At 43.6% G+C, this 14736-nt stretch overlaps 1 protein-coding gene and 1 long non-coding RNA gene across 2 annotated transcripts; both read left to right on the top strand.

Annotated features, from left to right (window-relative positions):
* The first annotated feature begins 3951 nt into the window (after positions 1-3951).
* LOC138363824 (uncharacterized) lies at positions 3952-6262 on the top strand. The gene is made up of 3 exons (XR_011228143.1): positions 3952-4084; positions 5685-5796; positions 6032-6262. It is a non-coding gene; the product is annotated as an uncharacterized lncRNA (long non-coding RNA).
* Positions 6263-6383: 121 nt separating this feature from the next.
* On the top strand, positions 6384-8151 carry LOC138363823 (uncharacterized). Its single transcript, XM_069323192.1, has 3 exons — positions 6384-6506; positions 7224-7400; positions 7521-8151. The coding sequence occupies exons 1-3, from the start codon at positions 6410-6412 to the stop codon at positions 7781-7783; spliced, it is 537 nt and encodes a 178-aa protein (XP_069179293.1). The 5' UTR covers positions 6384-6409; the 3' UTR covers positions 7784-8151.
* The last annotated feature ends 6585 nt before the right edge of the window (positions 8152-14736 follow it).

Here is a 14736-nt window from a genome sequence, read left to right as displayed (position 1 = left end):
CTCAATTCAACGCGGTTTTGTGAGGAAGAATACATCAGTACTCCAAGACCCAGACAATATCTTGTTTTGAAGGAAACAATTCCGCTTTCTTCTACAATTGACAGAGAAACACGTTGTTGATTACCTGCTGTCCAGCTGACTGGTATTCTGCGCAACCAGTACGCAGGCGACCCAAACTCTCGTACCGCACTTTTTTTTTAGGACCGTATCACTGACCGGGTCACTTAGAGTCTTACCCTGAAGGCCGAGGCGATATCCCACGGGCATTGCCACAAGGGAGCACCTTAGAAGGTGTACTGAGCCTGACAGGGAAAGGTAGACCAAACAGCTCATTTAGGTGTTAGGTATCCTGATTCCACCTGGGGGAATCATTCTACGACCTCCGTTGGAGGGGAATGAATTTCTCCAGGCCTAGGAGTGTCTCAGGCATTAGGTAGGGCAGTGAGTCGGTCCTCACTACGTGGAGAGAGTCATGGGGAAGGCTAAGAGTAAGAGGAAATGGAGGCAGCTTTCAGACGAGGAGGGACGGTGGACCGAAGTGCAGCAGGCACCGAAGAAAACTGCTATCGAGGCTTCACCACTTGCTTCTACCAGCAAGACAGCAGACGTAATGGACCTAGAGAAGACAGCATCAGTCTCACATCAGCTAGTGTCAATGCTTCTCTGTCCACAACACAGCCACAGGACGACAGTATGAGACAGGAGAGGACACCACCAGTCTCACACCAGCCAGTGTCAGACAATGTACCTCTCTCCACAACACAGCCACAGGACAACAGTATGAGACAGGAGAGGACACCACCAGTCTCACACCAGACATCGCCAGACTCTGCACATCTTCCAAAATTCAAGAAAATGCAGACAGACCACTTTCCTACAGCATATGGAGGTGTAACGGCAATGGAAAAAGAACAACCAGAGCTCAAACTTTCCATTACAGTCAACCTGAAAGGAGAAATAATAATGACACCACAAGACCAACAGACTGCAAATTACTTAGAAAAAGTAAGAGTCCTGCAAGAGAAACCTGTATGCTTGGAAAAGTTGGACCCTTCAGAAAGACGCACACGAGTCGTGCTTTTGGGATACCCAATCGACCTTTCCCCTGGATCCAATACTAGAACACAAGCAAATCCTGAATGCGGAACGATGCCGCACAAAAGTAGACAAGACAGTGACACGTCAGGTTCTGGTGACCGTCATGGGACATGTGCCAGAAACATTCAGTCTTGGGAATTGTGGAACATACCGACAGAGACCATACGTCCCAGAACCCCTGCGCTGCTTCAGGTGTCAGAAATACGGCCACCATCAATCACGCTGCACCGGACAGGAGAGATGCGGAGTGTGCAGCCTGAGACATCTAACCAAAGACTGTATAGACAAGCACAAGGCAAACCAGGCCACAACAGCCAAATGTCCAAATTGTAGAGGCAAACATCATGTCTGGAGCACAACCTGCTCTGCACGGAAAGAAAAAGTGCAGACAGCTCAGGCCAGGATAAACACACAGACCAGCACTACATATACCAACACCAACGTCTGGAACACTCGTGCACAGCCACAACAGACACACACTCTCACAGAGCAAAATTTCCCGAATCTATTAATTCCAAATCAGAAAATACACAAAATTGCTCAACTTTTGTGGTTGGAGCACTCCAACAACTCCAAGTGGTTCCAACAGCAAAAGAAACAGCCACGAGCAATCAATGCAGTCCGACATGCAGCAATACCAACAACAAAGTGATGGAGCACAGTTATGCACAGATTCCAACAATGCCGGGGAAGACCACGAGCAATCAATGCAGTCTGATTTGCATCGACACGACATGCGAGTGGAGAATATAGAGATCGATTCCGAAGAGGGAGTTCTACTAGAACAGGCAACACCAACCGAAACCGTCGTCTGGCCATTACTGTTACAAACCAAAATTACTCGCCCGAGCTCGAAGCCGTGAAGTCCACGCCATCTGTGAGTCTGCTCTCAAAAATCCCACAACATGGACAACGCCATCTAGTGATGACGGGAGATGCCGGCAATAAGTGCTGGATGCCTGTCCTAGTCGGCTTGTGACGTAGCTGCTGCTGACCTCTGGTGAGGTGGCGCTTAGACAGTGAACGCCATCTATGGAGCGAAGAGGTGGACGTTTGTTTCTAAGCTAGTAAGTGATGTTTCCTAGTGTCCCATGTAGTGTCCCAGTACTGATGACGTATCTGCTTTCACAGAGTCAACCTAGGACGGCTGTGATGAACGGTGAATCAGTCTACCCAAGGCACCCAAGGTCTCTTCACCAGTCTGCCTTGTAGAAGCTGTGAGCCACCCCCGGACGAACTCTGCTGAGTGTGTGATTGCCTGCAACCATTGGTCTAGGCGAGGCAGGTACTGTGTAGTCAACCATTGGTCCAGGCGAGGCAGGTACTGTGTAGTGAACCATTGGTCCAGGCGAGGCATGTACTGTGTAGTCAACCATTGGTCCAGGCGAGGCAGGTACTGTGTAGTCAAACCATTGGTCCAGGCGAGGCAGGTACTGTGTAGTCAACCATTGGTCCAGGCGAGGCAGGTACTGTGTAGTCAACCATTGGTCCAGGCGAGGGAGTTGATATCACACGGGTTACACACAGAAATCACAATAGCGCGATACATCAAATGAACAAATCCACAAGATTCGAACCTTCATCATGGCCCTTGTGGATTTGTCCATCACACGGTTTGATATGATATGGAGGTTTTGTAGCCTCACCAGTCACACTGCAACATTTAATGAGGCTAGCCAATACGTTGGACAGAGGCAGACATCCTATATTATAGATATAGATTTCTGTGCACGCAAATTAAATTGGTTTAGGATAATCTGTGTATCCTGTGCAGCTGTTTGTATTGAGTAATAATAATGTTTGTTAATGTTTTGCCCGAAACGCTGTGCGTATTAATGCCTTTAGGGATAGCATTTACTAACTCTATCTAGAAATCCAACATTGTTTCTAACTCATTTTGTATGTATGTACTTTTATCTGAATAATTATTATTATTATTATTTTAATAATAATAATAATAATAATAATAATAATAATAATAATAATAATAATAATAATTAAATAATAATGAGTGTATTGACAGCTGTGGTGTACCCAGTGGTGTCACACTGGGCCTGGTCAGACGCTGGCTCAAAGCTGAAGCCTATCAGGATTTTGCTTGTTCCGGCGTCGTCCACCTCACAGGGGGCGTGGCAGCTCTCGTCGGGGCTGTAATTCTTGAGCCCAGAATTGGTCGCTTCGGAACCCAACAGCCAGGGGATATGCGGCCACTCCGTCCCGGTTGGTTTCCTATCATACAGTTTTAGAATATTAGATCATCAAGAAATTCTTGGTACTATTTGACAGGAACTTTCACGACCAAAGATCACATTCACTCCAAAAAAAATATGCCATTTACGGGCTACTCATGCCCGTGCCACCTCTTATGTGGCTTAAGCTTCATCAATGGTCGGGAACTAATTGCACACAGTAATGAAGCCTAGTGGTCTTTGTCTATTATTGTTTACTTCTGAAAAATATATTTTCTTGCAAAACGTGTTCCATATTAAAGGGAAATCTAAAAAAAGTAAATTATAATTTATAATATTATAATTTTTGTGTGTATTAGCATCAAAGTGAGTAGATATCAATTCATTAACAAATACATATTTAAATCTCCACATTATTTGAATAATAAATTATTTAAATGGTTTGGTGCTGAGCCTAAGGCCTATAATCCTCTGGAGGATTACTAAGGCCACCACAATAACTTATCCCCTTCAAACATATGTGCAAAATCTGGATGTAACGCCAGGGCTTACTTTACAGCTGGCAGCTCTGGGAGGCTTCATCCTGCTCTTCGGGTTCCTGGCCTTCAACGGAGGGTCACAAGCGTCCATCAGCCACGAGGGTGATGCTGTAGCTGTTTGCCAAGTCCGTGGTGAACACCGTGATCTCTGGGTGTTCAGGAGGCATCACTGTGCTCTTGGTCAACCGCTCCGGGATGTGTTGTCGGCCCTCAACCTGGTCCTTCCTTATGGCTCTTAATGGTTCTCTCACTGGGATGGTGAGCACCCCTCTGGCCGTTGTCACTTGTTTACAACCCAAGCGCTGATAGTGACGTCTAAAGTCTTTATCACACTCAGCACTAGGAGAATTTCGACCAAAATGTTAAAAACATTTTGCATAATTGGAATGAATACATAGTTATTATAGGAATTATTATGTAATTAGTATTGGTCGCTTATAATTTATACTCATTCTTGATGCATATTTTGTATGAGGGAAGTCAAACTATGCAACACTACATGTATGTGAGTCAAAACAATCATTTCACCAATGGTAAAAGGAGAAATGCTTGTAGTGACTCTGTACACATGCGGCTCAGGCTTATCTTGAGATGATTTCGGGGCTTAGCGTCCCCGCGGCCCGGTCCTCGACCAGGCCTCCTTTTTATTATACATCCCACAGGAAGCAGCCCGTAGCAGCTGTCAAACTCCCAGGTACCTATTTACTGCTAGGTAACAGGGGCATCAGGGTGAAAGAAACCTCTTGCCATTTGTCTCCGCCTCCACCGGGGATCGAACCCGGAACCTCAGGACTACGAATCTGAAGCGCTGTCCACTCAGCTGTCGGGTGCTCGGCTTGGGTACAAAAAAATATTACCTGGGAATATGGAATAGGTATTAATGATGATGAAATTAAGTGTAAACTATGTGGTACCTGGTTGATGTGGTTCTGGGAGTTCTTCTACTCCCCAAGCTCGGCCCGAGGCCAGGCTTGACTTGTGAGAGTTTGGTCCACCAGGCTGTTGCTTGGAGCGGCCCGCAGGCCCACATACCCACCACAGCCCGGTTGGTCCGGCACTCCTTGGAGGAATGTTAAGGTCTCACACCCTCACCCATTATGTTCTTGACTGTCCGTTGATTAATGCATATATAAATAATGAGAGATAAGGACCGTTCCTGAACAAATAGTCTGGATGTGTCACAACGACAAGATTGATGATATTCTGTAAAGATATAAGACTTTTGCACCAAGAGTTTGCGAACATTCAAGCTTGTTCGCATTTTTTTTTTTTTTTTTTTTTAGCGCCCTCTGATTATTTTGCGTATTTGATGGTGCTACATAGCCTTCCCGGTTTGGTGCCTTCTTTTGATAATTACTTACTTACTTACTTGGGGAAGGTCGGTCATTGAATCGGGTCCCAGCGTGACCCCCCAATAATCCTAACAGGTTTCCTGTCCTAGACATTGGGGAAACATTAATTTCATCAGTGTGTCCAAATAATAATGCCACAATGATGAAATCGATTGAATAAAGAAAATTCAAAATAATGGACGTGTCCCCCGCTCCTGTGCAACCCGTTCTCGCAAATTCGTAAAGTCAATATTGACTTATTAAATTTGCGAGAACGGGTTGTCCTGTGCCAGGTAAGTTACGGGCTCACCATAGCCCGTGCTACTTAGAACTGTTCCGAGTAGCTGAATCTATAACAACAACAATGGACGTGTATTTCCGCCATGCTTGCTAATATGTTCTCCCCACACAGGTTACAGCCCTTTCCTGTGCCAGGTGAGTCCACTACGGGCTCACCATAGCCCGTGCTACTTGGAACTTTTGGTACCCAGTAGCGAATCTTAAACAACAACAACATCTCCCCCCAGGTGTCCATCTGTGCCGGGTGTAACGTGGTGCGGCCGTGAGGAGCCTGTGTCACGGGCGCGCTGGGTGGAGCAGTGTTCCTCGCTATCCACTCTCTGCTGCCCAAACTGAAGGGTACGTCCGCTCCTTCTTTACTAGTGTGATATGTTATTGTTTAAATTGGGTTTCTCGGTTATTTATTTAAGTCAAATTGGCACTACATTTCCAGCTTTACTTAAATTAACTTTCAAGAAATCAAGGTTAGATTCTGTGGAGTATTTTGAAGGACAAGATATTCCTTTATGTTTTAACTGTTGCTATCGTTATACTTAATTTTTCCGAATAAGATGCAGCTGTGTTTCTTCCACAGTTGACGACCCACTTGATGCTGTGGCTGTACACATGGGAGGTGGGTTGTGGGGGCTGGTTGCTGTGGCCCTCTTCCAGGATGGTGGCATTGTGTACGGGGGCAGTGCGGAGGTCCTCGCCTGGAACATAGTGGGGGCGCTGGCCATAGTGGCCTGGTCTGGTGGTCTTTGTTTGGTTATGTTTGGTTCCCTCAGGCTGCTCGGCGTCTTGAGGGTGCCTCCAGAAATGGAAATTGCAGGCAAGTGAAGATAATACATAAAGTTTTCACTTTTGTATTATATAATTGATAATTGTATTATAATTATGTTTTTAGTGTTATGAACGCATTCATTATACATTGTATATATTTTATATCTCTAACAATATCTGGACGCCAGGAATGGACCTCTTGAAGTACGGGGAGCCAGCTGACGCTTGGCTGGAGAGCCAGTACGATGGATCCATAAATGCACAGGAGGAGAACAAGAGGAATTCAGGTAAGATGTCAACCAAGTTGCTTTTAAAGTTCAGTGTGTGTGATGTTTGTCTATATATAATGGGCCCTATGCACCCTCTTCACAAAGTCGGTGGATGTATGTGTTGGAGACCAGGATGGTGTACTAGGAGTGATGGGGAGGGTGTATGTGGGGGAAGACTGCGAGGGTGGTATGGAGGGAGATAGTGAGGGTATGTATGAGGAATAGGTAGGGAATGTAAGGGGGTGATGGGCAGAGTGTGCATAGATTGAGGGAGGGATTTATTATTATTAACATCTTTATTGACAAAATTAATTACAATTTTTCCTTATCTGAGGATTTCGATTGTCTTACTGAAGTGAGGATAATGCTGGTATCCTCTGTCACGCAGGACAGAGGGTCATACACAAGACAATAGGTCTAAACTGTAGGCGGAAGTACATATATATCATGGTTACAATCAATGTTTTAATGTATGGATGTGTGAAAAAGAGGAGGGTGTACAGTTGGAATGGAGATGATGTGAAGATGTTTATAATTATTACGACAGTGCATATTGAAAATAGTTACAAGAATGGTAAAAATTTATGTAAGTGAAAAAGGGGGCATGGGATAGGGGTTAGGGAGAGACCTGGCCACCAAGTCAACCTGGTCATCGTCGGAGACCCCATCTACTATGTGTGTGTGTAAAATAATATCTATCCATCAATCTTCTATAATGATCCATTATTTTTCCAGATCTTCTAGGCAACATGTCTGCTCCAGAGAAATGTGGTTGTACCAATTTCCAGGACCCAATTCCACCCAAAGATGGTCAAAAGTGTGCGAATCGTCCATCGTGTTCAGTATGTTTTTCGCCCATGTACCCCGGCCTCCTTGAAGCTAGTCACTTCAACCCCCACAATGACGGTGAAGGTAACTGAGCATATGACAAACTTTTTCAACATTCTTTTTCTTTATTCGTTTACACACACACGCAATTTAATTATTGATATATATATCCATCATTCACTTAATGATCCCATTGCTTTCCAGATTTCCTGGATCTTCAACCTTCGAACCCGGAAGTTAGTGAATGCAACCTGGAAGTTAGTGAATGCAACCCGGAAGTTAATGGATGCATCCCTGAAGTTTGTGAATGCAATCAAGAAGTTTGTGAATGCAATCAAGAAGTTGCCTACGACCTCCCACCTCCAGCAGCAGCCTACGATCTCCCACCTCCAGCAGCAGCCTACGATCTCCCACCTCCAGCAGCAGATTACGATCTCCCATTTCCAGAAGCAGCCTACGATCACTGACCCTCCAATGACCTGCCATGTTCATAATTTGTAATTAATTTATACGATTACCATTACCGTATAAATTATAATTAATGTGATAAATACTTTGTGTTTAGAATTTAGTTTATTACTATGTACTGTGGGACAGTGATGTGTGGTGTGAGACAGGGATGTGTAGGGTGAGACAGGGATGTACACTGTTAAAGAGTTTTAATATTTCAAGAACTTTTTGTTTAAAATTTAGCCATAATAAATCAATAAAACTCCAACACATGTTGTATTCTGTTTAGCATTGGGCCTCCTTAACCACTGGCAGAGATGAAAGTTCCTTGTATATCTTTTGCTTTAGCCCTTACACTGCTACAGCCTGGGCTGTAAATGAGGGTATAAGCTAGAGCTGGGCGAAAATATATATGAATTATGTGAAAATTAATATTAAATGTTAAACAATTTTCCAACTTATTGGCTTCAGCATCATGAAAACCTCATCCCAATATTTTCATAAATGAAATTTAGAATTTTTTTTTTAAAGAACGTTTTGTTGATAAGGAGAACAGTTCCTATTACCTGGGACTGAGGGATAATGCAGTAATAAAGAGATGCAAACATCTGTACGATGCACAAAGAAGAATAGTGGCAAGAAGTGCCCCACAAAGTGAATATGCAGTTGGTGCCTTTATTGCATTGCTGAGAAATACATAACACAAATAATGAGTATGTTATTATGCTCTATTTTGTTATATATCACACAAATACATTTTCTAATGGTATTATCTGTGACTTTCATCAATATCCTCAATTTTTTGGGGGGGAGGAGGGAGATTATTTTTCTGATTTTGTTGTAACCTCTATATCCTGGAGAATGCATACCCGTCCCTACCTATGTGAAGATAGAATAAAATTGGTCAATAAATCAGTCATAACTGGCAAAACTTGGGACTGATTTTTTGGGGGCTTATTTTTTCAAAGATTTCAAACTATTTTTCTTGTTTCTTTAGATTGTTTTGATGATTAGGAACCTGATTAGGGCTTTTTGATTTTTCCAAAAATATACGCTAAATATATCCCCTAAATCAGTACAATTATCCCTATATTTTGTGTTTGGGGGTTATTTTTTCTTGATTATTTCAACACATATTGACCTACAACTTTCACATTTCGAGTATGAATGCCAAATTATGTTTATTAAAACATACAAGTAAATTAATTAGAACTACCTTATACATTGTCGATAACTTCAACTTCAATTATCTCTAAAAGTAAAGTTTCAACATTGAGTCAGTTTAAAAAAAATCCAGTTTCTGACCGATTATCATCATTTTTACATATAGTGTGCGCCGCTAATTGTTCTACAATCCTATTAGAATGGATTTTTCATAAACTCTAAGCGTTTTGAGTTATAAATTTTGTTTTCTGAATTTGGTGCATATTTCAAATGCCATATTGACGATTTTTTTTTACAGTAAACCAAACTGAAAATCTATATTTTAAATCTATTAAAATGAAAATTATATACTATTCTAATAGCATAACGCAAAATGAACAATTGGCGGTATTTAATATTTTTGCAGCCGATCTGAAAATCTGAAATTTTCAATAATATATTTTATAATAATTTTGATTTATTTTTGTTTTTCGAGTTACGTTGGTGATTATTTAGACAAAGTTGGAATCTTTGCCTTGTAGATTTTGCACAAAAAATTGGAAAGTGTTAGAACAAGTTTAAAAAATTGAACTTAAGGTACCATTAGGTCCTGTCGTATATATACGCCATGCGCAGTTTAAGGGTTAGGGGACTCGGCAGTCCCCTAAATTTATTAAAAATGTGTCTACGATAATCTATAATCGTCGATCTATAATTTACGATCCTCAACAGGTCGTAGCGTCGTTGGAAGAGTCGTGTGTAAAGGCTGCTTTAACTAGGTATTCCTTAATGGATTTTACTATTTTCCATGCCAGCATAGGTGGTCTTTGTGGGGAAAGTCGGTCATGGCAGGTGGTCTCTATAGGTTTCTTGGAGTCATTACAATACTTCCCATATTCTGTTGAAGGTGCTTTGCCAATCCTGGGAAGTATAGTGTGGGTGATATCCATCGATTGCCTTCTCCTGGTCTTCTTCTTGATAGTAGGTGCACTTTGCATGAAGGGCGTATCCTCATAATGACTGCACCAGGACAGATGTTAGGAGACACGTGTATATGAAGAATGAGAAGGGTCAAAAGTCACTAGCAGCCGTAGACAAAGGAGCAGCGACGAAAACAAAGGCGGACGGGAGAGGGAGACATGTCGCACCGGAGGGCGGCACTTTGTGTCCATTACGTCGACTAATATTTACCAGGGAACTCCCGCATCGGAAAACGCAAGCAATATGCTTTCCACAGCAGCATGTGGGCAAAGGGCGCCCGGCCACCAGGCGGCGCCGTTTGCGGAGGCATCCTATCCGGCACCCCATAAACAAACTCCTTCACCCTCGGCACCCAGATAGTGGAAGAGCACCATGGGACCGAAAGCACCTGGGCATTCAGAGAAAAGCCCAATACCCGACCCCCCACGGGTCATGGCCCCGGCAGTCTGGACCAGGCTCCCCCCAGAGTGGGGCAGCGAAGTAGGGGAAACCGCAGGGGACGCAGGCGTGGCATTGTCCCCACCACTGGGCACAGGAGCTGAAGCCCCCCAGCGCACATCCTTCTTTAGCACCACGACGAGGTCCCGATCACCAGGGAGCAACCCCCCATCGCAGGGATCGCAGGGAGGTTCGAGGGGGGGGGGGGCACAGGAAAGTAACTGGAGCCCCTCTGCTCCGCCACCGACGGTGGAGGAGTCCGGAGCACCATACTCCCCCCCACCTTCACAGTCACACAAGTTGTAGAACCCGCCACGACAGGCAGAACAGCTGACAGGCAATTAGGCGCCTCTGGTACTGAACCCACACCGTCCTCAGAACCGCCTGAATGCAACAGGGGTGGAAAATCCTCCGCACGAAAAATATGCACCCTACCAGTCGCTCCTCTTTCGTGCACTGCAGCCAGATGACCCTCGTGACCGCACCTATAACAGATGCGTGGTTGCCCCCGATAGAGACAGCGGGGGCGTGTAACCCAACACAGACACTAACGACGGTACACTACACTTCAACATCAGGATGCGGGAACCGTCAATAATACCAACACAGTGCCCGGCAAGGACCTTGTTCCATCGAACTTAACACAGTCCCAAACCGTTCAAAACAGGTTAAAAGATTGTCCTTAAATTCGAAGGGGGGTGTTATGTCATGGGGTGTGTTTGTCAAAAACTTTTGTCATAGCTGTGTCTCAGAGGCCTGTTAAGAATTTAGTGATGGTGGACCTTTAAATGTTGTCTAGGGGAATAGATGATTGTACTTGAGCCTAGGGCAAATCCAGGAGTAAGGTAAACAACCTAGTACAAGAACACAAAGTTATATGTATAAATCACACGATATTACACATATGAAATGTTGTTCCTTACAACACAAGGTCATTATGACGTGATATAACCCTCCAAGCGGGCTCTAGATACCCTAAGGCTCTCAGTCCCAAACCTGGAACAGTGCACACAACCACCACAGCTATCCACCGATGACATATATTTACACCTCTAGGAAACCTGGATTCTCTCTTAAAGAACACCTCCAAAGTCTGCATAACTACTCTACAATATCTTGCATCCCTGTTTAGATACAAAGGTAGGCTTATCTGACTGTACGGCCGGAGAAAACCCCTCAAATAGCAGGACCAGGTCGGCAGCGATACACCTCCCCTCAAGTCAAGATGGCGTCCACCTCTCTTGCGTCATCGCCCCTTAATACTCTATGCTTTACATTTGCAATCAAGCCCTTTATTGACTTTATTTACCATTGTGACGGTAACGCGTTGGTGTTCGGCTGTTTCAAAAGCTAGGGGTATGGCCTCGTCACATATAGAAACAAAAAAGAGAAAATCTGGAACTTCGTCTGTGGTAAGGTAATGGGAAGACACACAAAACACAAGTAAATTTAACAATGAGATTTTAATTACGTTAGAAAAGCAAAACATGAATAAAATGGACATACAAATTGGAACATAAAATCAATCAATCAAAATAATAGGAATAATCAAATGGCAAAATAAAAAGTTACGTTAAGACAAGTGAGTAATAACAAGTGAACAATATACAATGCAAATATGGGTGCAGGAATATTGGCTTTAAGCTGCCACCTCTCTTAGTACAGGTAAGCCAGAGCTTAGTCTACCAACGAGACGTGTTAACTTGTTGAAAGCACTGGATATTCTGAGGTCTGCAGGTCGCGGTGGCCCCAGACATCAGGTAGTGTGGCGGTGGAGGAGCAGGCGCGACTGACCACCAGCCAATCAGCGATGAGCAGGCGATGGACAGGTAGTTTGGTGGTTCGAGTGGTGGAGGCGGAGCAGGTGTTCCTGGTGCTGAATACGTTTGCTCTCTGGCAAACCTTGGAGTTGTACTTGTTGGATATTTCTTCCATATTAGTTGTATAGGGATGTATAGCGACGAACTTAGGAGGGAAGAGCAGGCTCAATCTCTTGAAGGAGATTATCGTCACACCATATTCCCCATGCATGCTTTTAGATTGAGTCCATTTTTCCCTCACATAGTTAGGCTATTCCAGTTCACATTATTCCTGACAATCTCCAGCTGAGAAGGTACTACTTTGCTGGGCGGAGTATTACTGGTAACTCGCGCCCTCACTGAAATCAGCTGTAGATATTTTCCTATCAGAAATTCTCCACTGTGTCCACCAACATTTCATACTTGAACTAACCTCCACAGGAGGTAAGGTTCGTAAATGGCACCATACACCGCCACATATGATTCTTAGTGTCGCCACGGCGACACTAAGATTCACTACTTTAACAGAACAGGTAGTATCAGGGAGAGGGTAAACACGCTTTCACACCGTCCAAGAAACGCCTGAAAGGCAGCCTGGTGGTGGAACTTGACCACAGCACGATTGCCATGAAGCAGCTGGCCGCCCACCAAAGTCCGACAGCTGCGCATGGAGCACGTCCACCAGGGCGACACCAACTATCAAGCCATGTCAAGAGGAGTACAAGCCGGGGAATACAAACCTGGGTATGCGTATGGAAATGTCAAGACACAAGCCTGGAAACCCACTTCGGCCAATCATCAGCCAGATACCCACACCCACGTACAGACTGGCGAAGCGACTCAATGGCTTGCCGACTCCTTATGTACCCTGTGCTTTCAGCCTGAAGTCAAAGGAATTTGTTGACTTACTGCGCGGAACACGGGCCACAGGGATAAGAGCCTCGTTGGACGTAGAATCACTGTTTACCAACGTACCTGTGGATGAAACAATCGGGATGATAGCGGACAGAGTGTATCGTGATCCGGCTTGTACTCCTCTTGACATACCAGAAAACATTCTAAGGAAACTACTCCAAGCTTGTACTACTTGTAATGCCCACCTCACCCAAAACCTTTGTGTCAGCTCACCCAAATCGGATGAAAAGCAATAGTTATGTCAAATGTTTCATACACAGTGTATCATGAGTGTAGTGTTAAATGTAAACAAGTCTTTGAGAATGTAAGAAGCCCTTACGAAACGCTTCTAGGTGTCAGACGATAAATAAAAATTAATTTTGGAGAACTGATATTTCCATTACCACAGACAGTGAAGAAAAAACGTAAGAAATATTGAGAAAATTCGTGTTAGAATTATTAATCTTACCTTTTCGGTCATATTCAACAACATTATATTAGTATTTATATATATATATATATATATATATATATATATAAATATATATATATATATATATATATATATATATATATATATATATATATATATATATATATATATATATATAGCAGGATTATATATATATATAGCAGGATATATATTTTGAGCAGGTGGTGGAGTGGGTTAAGGCGTACCTGTTATGCCAGTTGCTGGAAGGCTTCTGTGCTGGCTAGGGTTCGAGTCTCCTGGTGGGAAAGTGTTTCTAAAGTTTTATATATATATATTGTGACGGTAACGCGTTGGTGTTCGGCTGTTTAAGGCTAGGGGTATGGCCTCGTCACATAGTTATAAAAAAAAATAGAAAAACTGGAACTTCGTCTGTGGTAAGGTAAGGAGAAGACACACAAAACACAAGTAAACTTTAACAATGAAATTTTAATTACGTTAAATAAATCAAAACATGAAAATAATGCACAAACAAATATGTATAATAAAATCAATCAATCAAAATAATAAGAATACTTAAATGACACAATGAAAAGTTACGTTAAGGCAAAATAACAAGAAGTGCAACACAAAGGTAAGTGGGAGGTGCTGGAATATTGGCTTAAAGCCACCACCTCTCTCAGTACACGCTAACGTCTAGCTGGGAGGAGTGCTGGCTACGAAAGCACTGAACATTCTGAGGACTGATGTTGGGGCGACCCCAGACATCAGGTAGTATTGGGGGCGAGTGCAGGTGCAGCCAGACCGGCGACCAATCAGCGGAGCCGTAGCGATCAACGGGTAGTTTGGTGGTTGGAGTTCGAACAGGTGGCTGGCTGCATACGTTTCTGCTCACCCTGGCAAGCCTTGCTGGTGTTGTTGTCGTTGTTGGACATTCCTTCCATAGTCTTTTTATATAATTGTGAAGACGTAATTATGGAGGGAAGAGCAGGCTCAATCTCTTGAAGGAGATTATCGTCACAACTCTCCCCCGAAGCCTGCGGTTCTGGAAGAAGTACGTCGTTATGTGGTGGAGTATTAGATGGAGTTGCTTCTACTTCATAAACTCTGGAGAGATCATGGGCTAAGATGTTGTCAGACTCTTGGTATAGCGTGTCTCCAGGTTGAATTTCTGCAGTTAGCAAGCCCATAGTAGAAGACGTTGAGATGAGAAGTGGGCGTGCTGCAGGAGGTGTAGGGTGGTGTGGTCCGTATTGATGGTGGACCGAGCACTTTTCAGGTGTGG

This window comes from Procambarus clarkii, chromosome 11 (assembly GCF_040958095.1).
Source record: "Procambarus clarkii isolate CNS0578487 chromosome 11, FALCON_Pclarkii_2.0, whole genome shotgun sequence".
Lineage (NCBI taxonomy): Eukaryota > Metazoa > Arthropoda > Malacostraca > Decapoda > Cambaridae > Procambarus > Procambarus clarkii.
This window is presented reverse-complemented; position numbering and strand designations above follow the sequence as displayed.

Excerpts from the sequence above, each read along its gene's own strand:
- LOC138363823 (XM_069323192.1), top strand. The coding sequence starts at position 6,410 with ATGGACCTCTTGAAGTACGGGGAGCCAGCTGACGCTTGGCTGGAGAGC. Across the intron at positions 6,507-7,223 it reads GGAGAACAAGAGGAATTCAG|ATCTTCTAGGCAACATGTCT; the intron begins GTAAGATGTCAA and ends TTATTTTTCCAG. Across the intron at positions 7,401-7,520 it reads CCCCCACAATGACGGTGAAG|ATTTCCTGGATCTTCAACCT; the intron begins GTAACTGAGCAT and ends ATTGCTTTCCAG.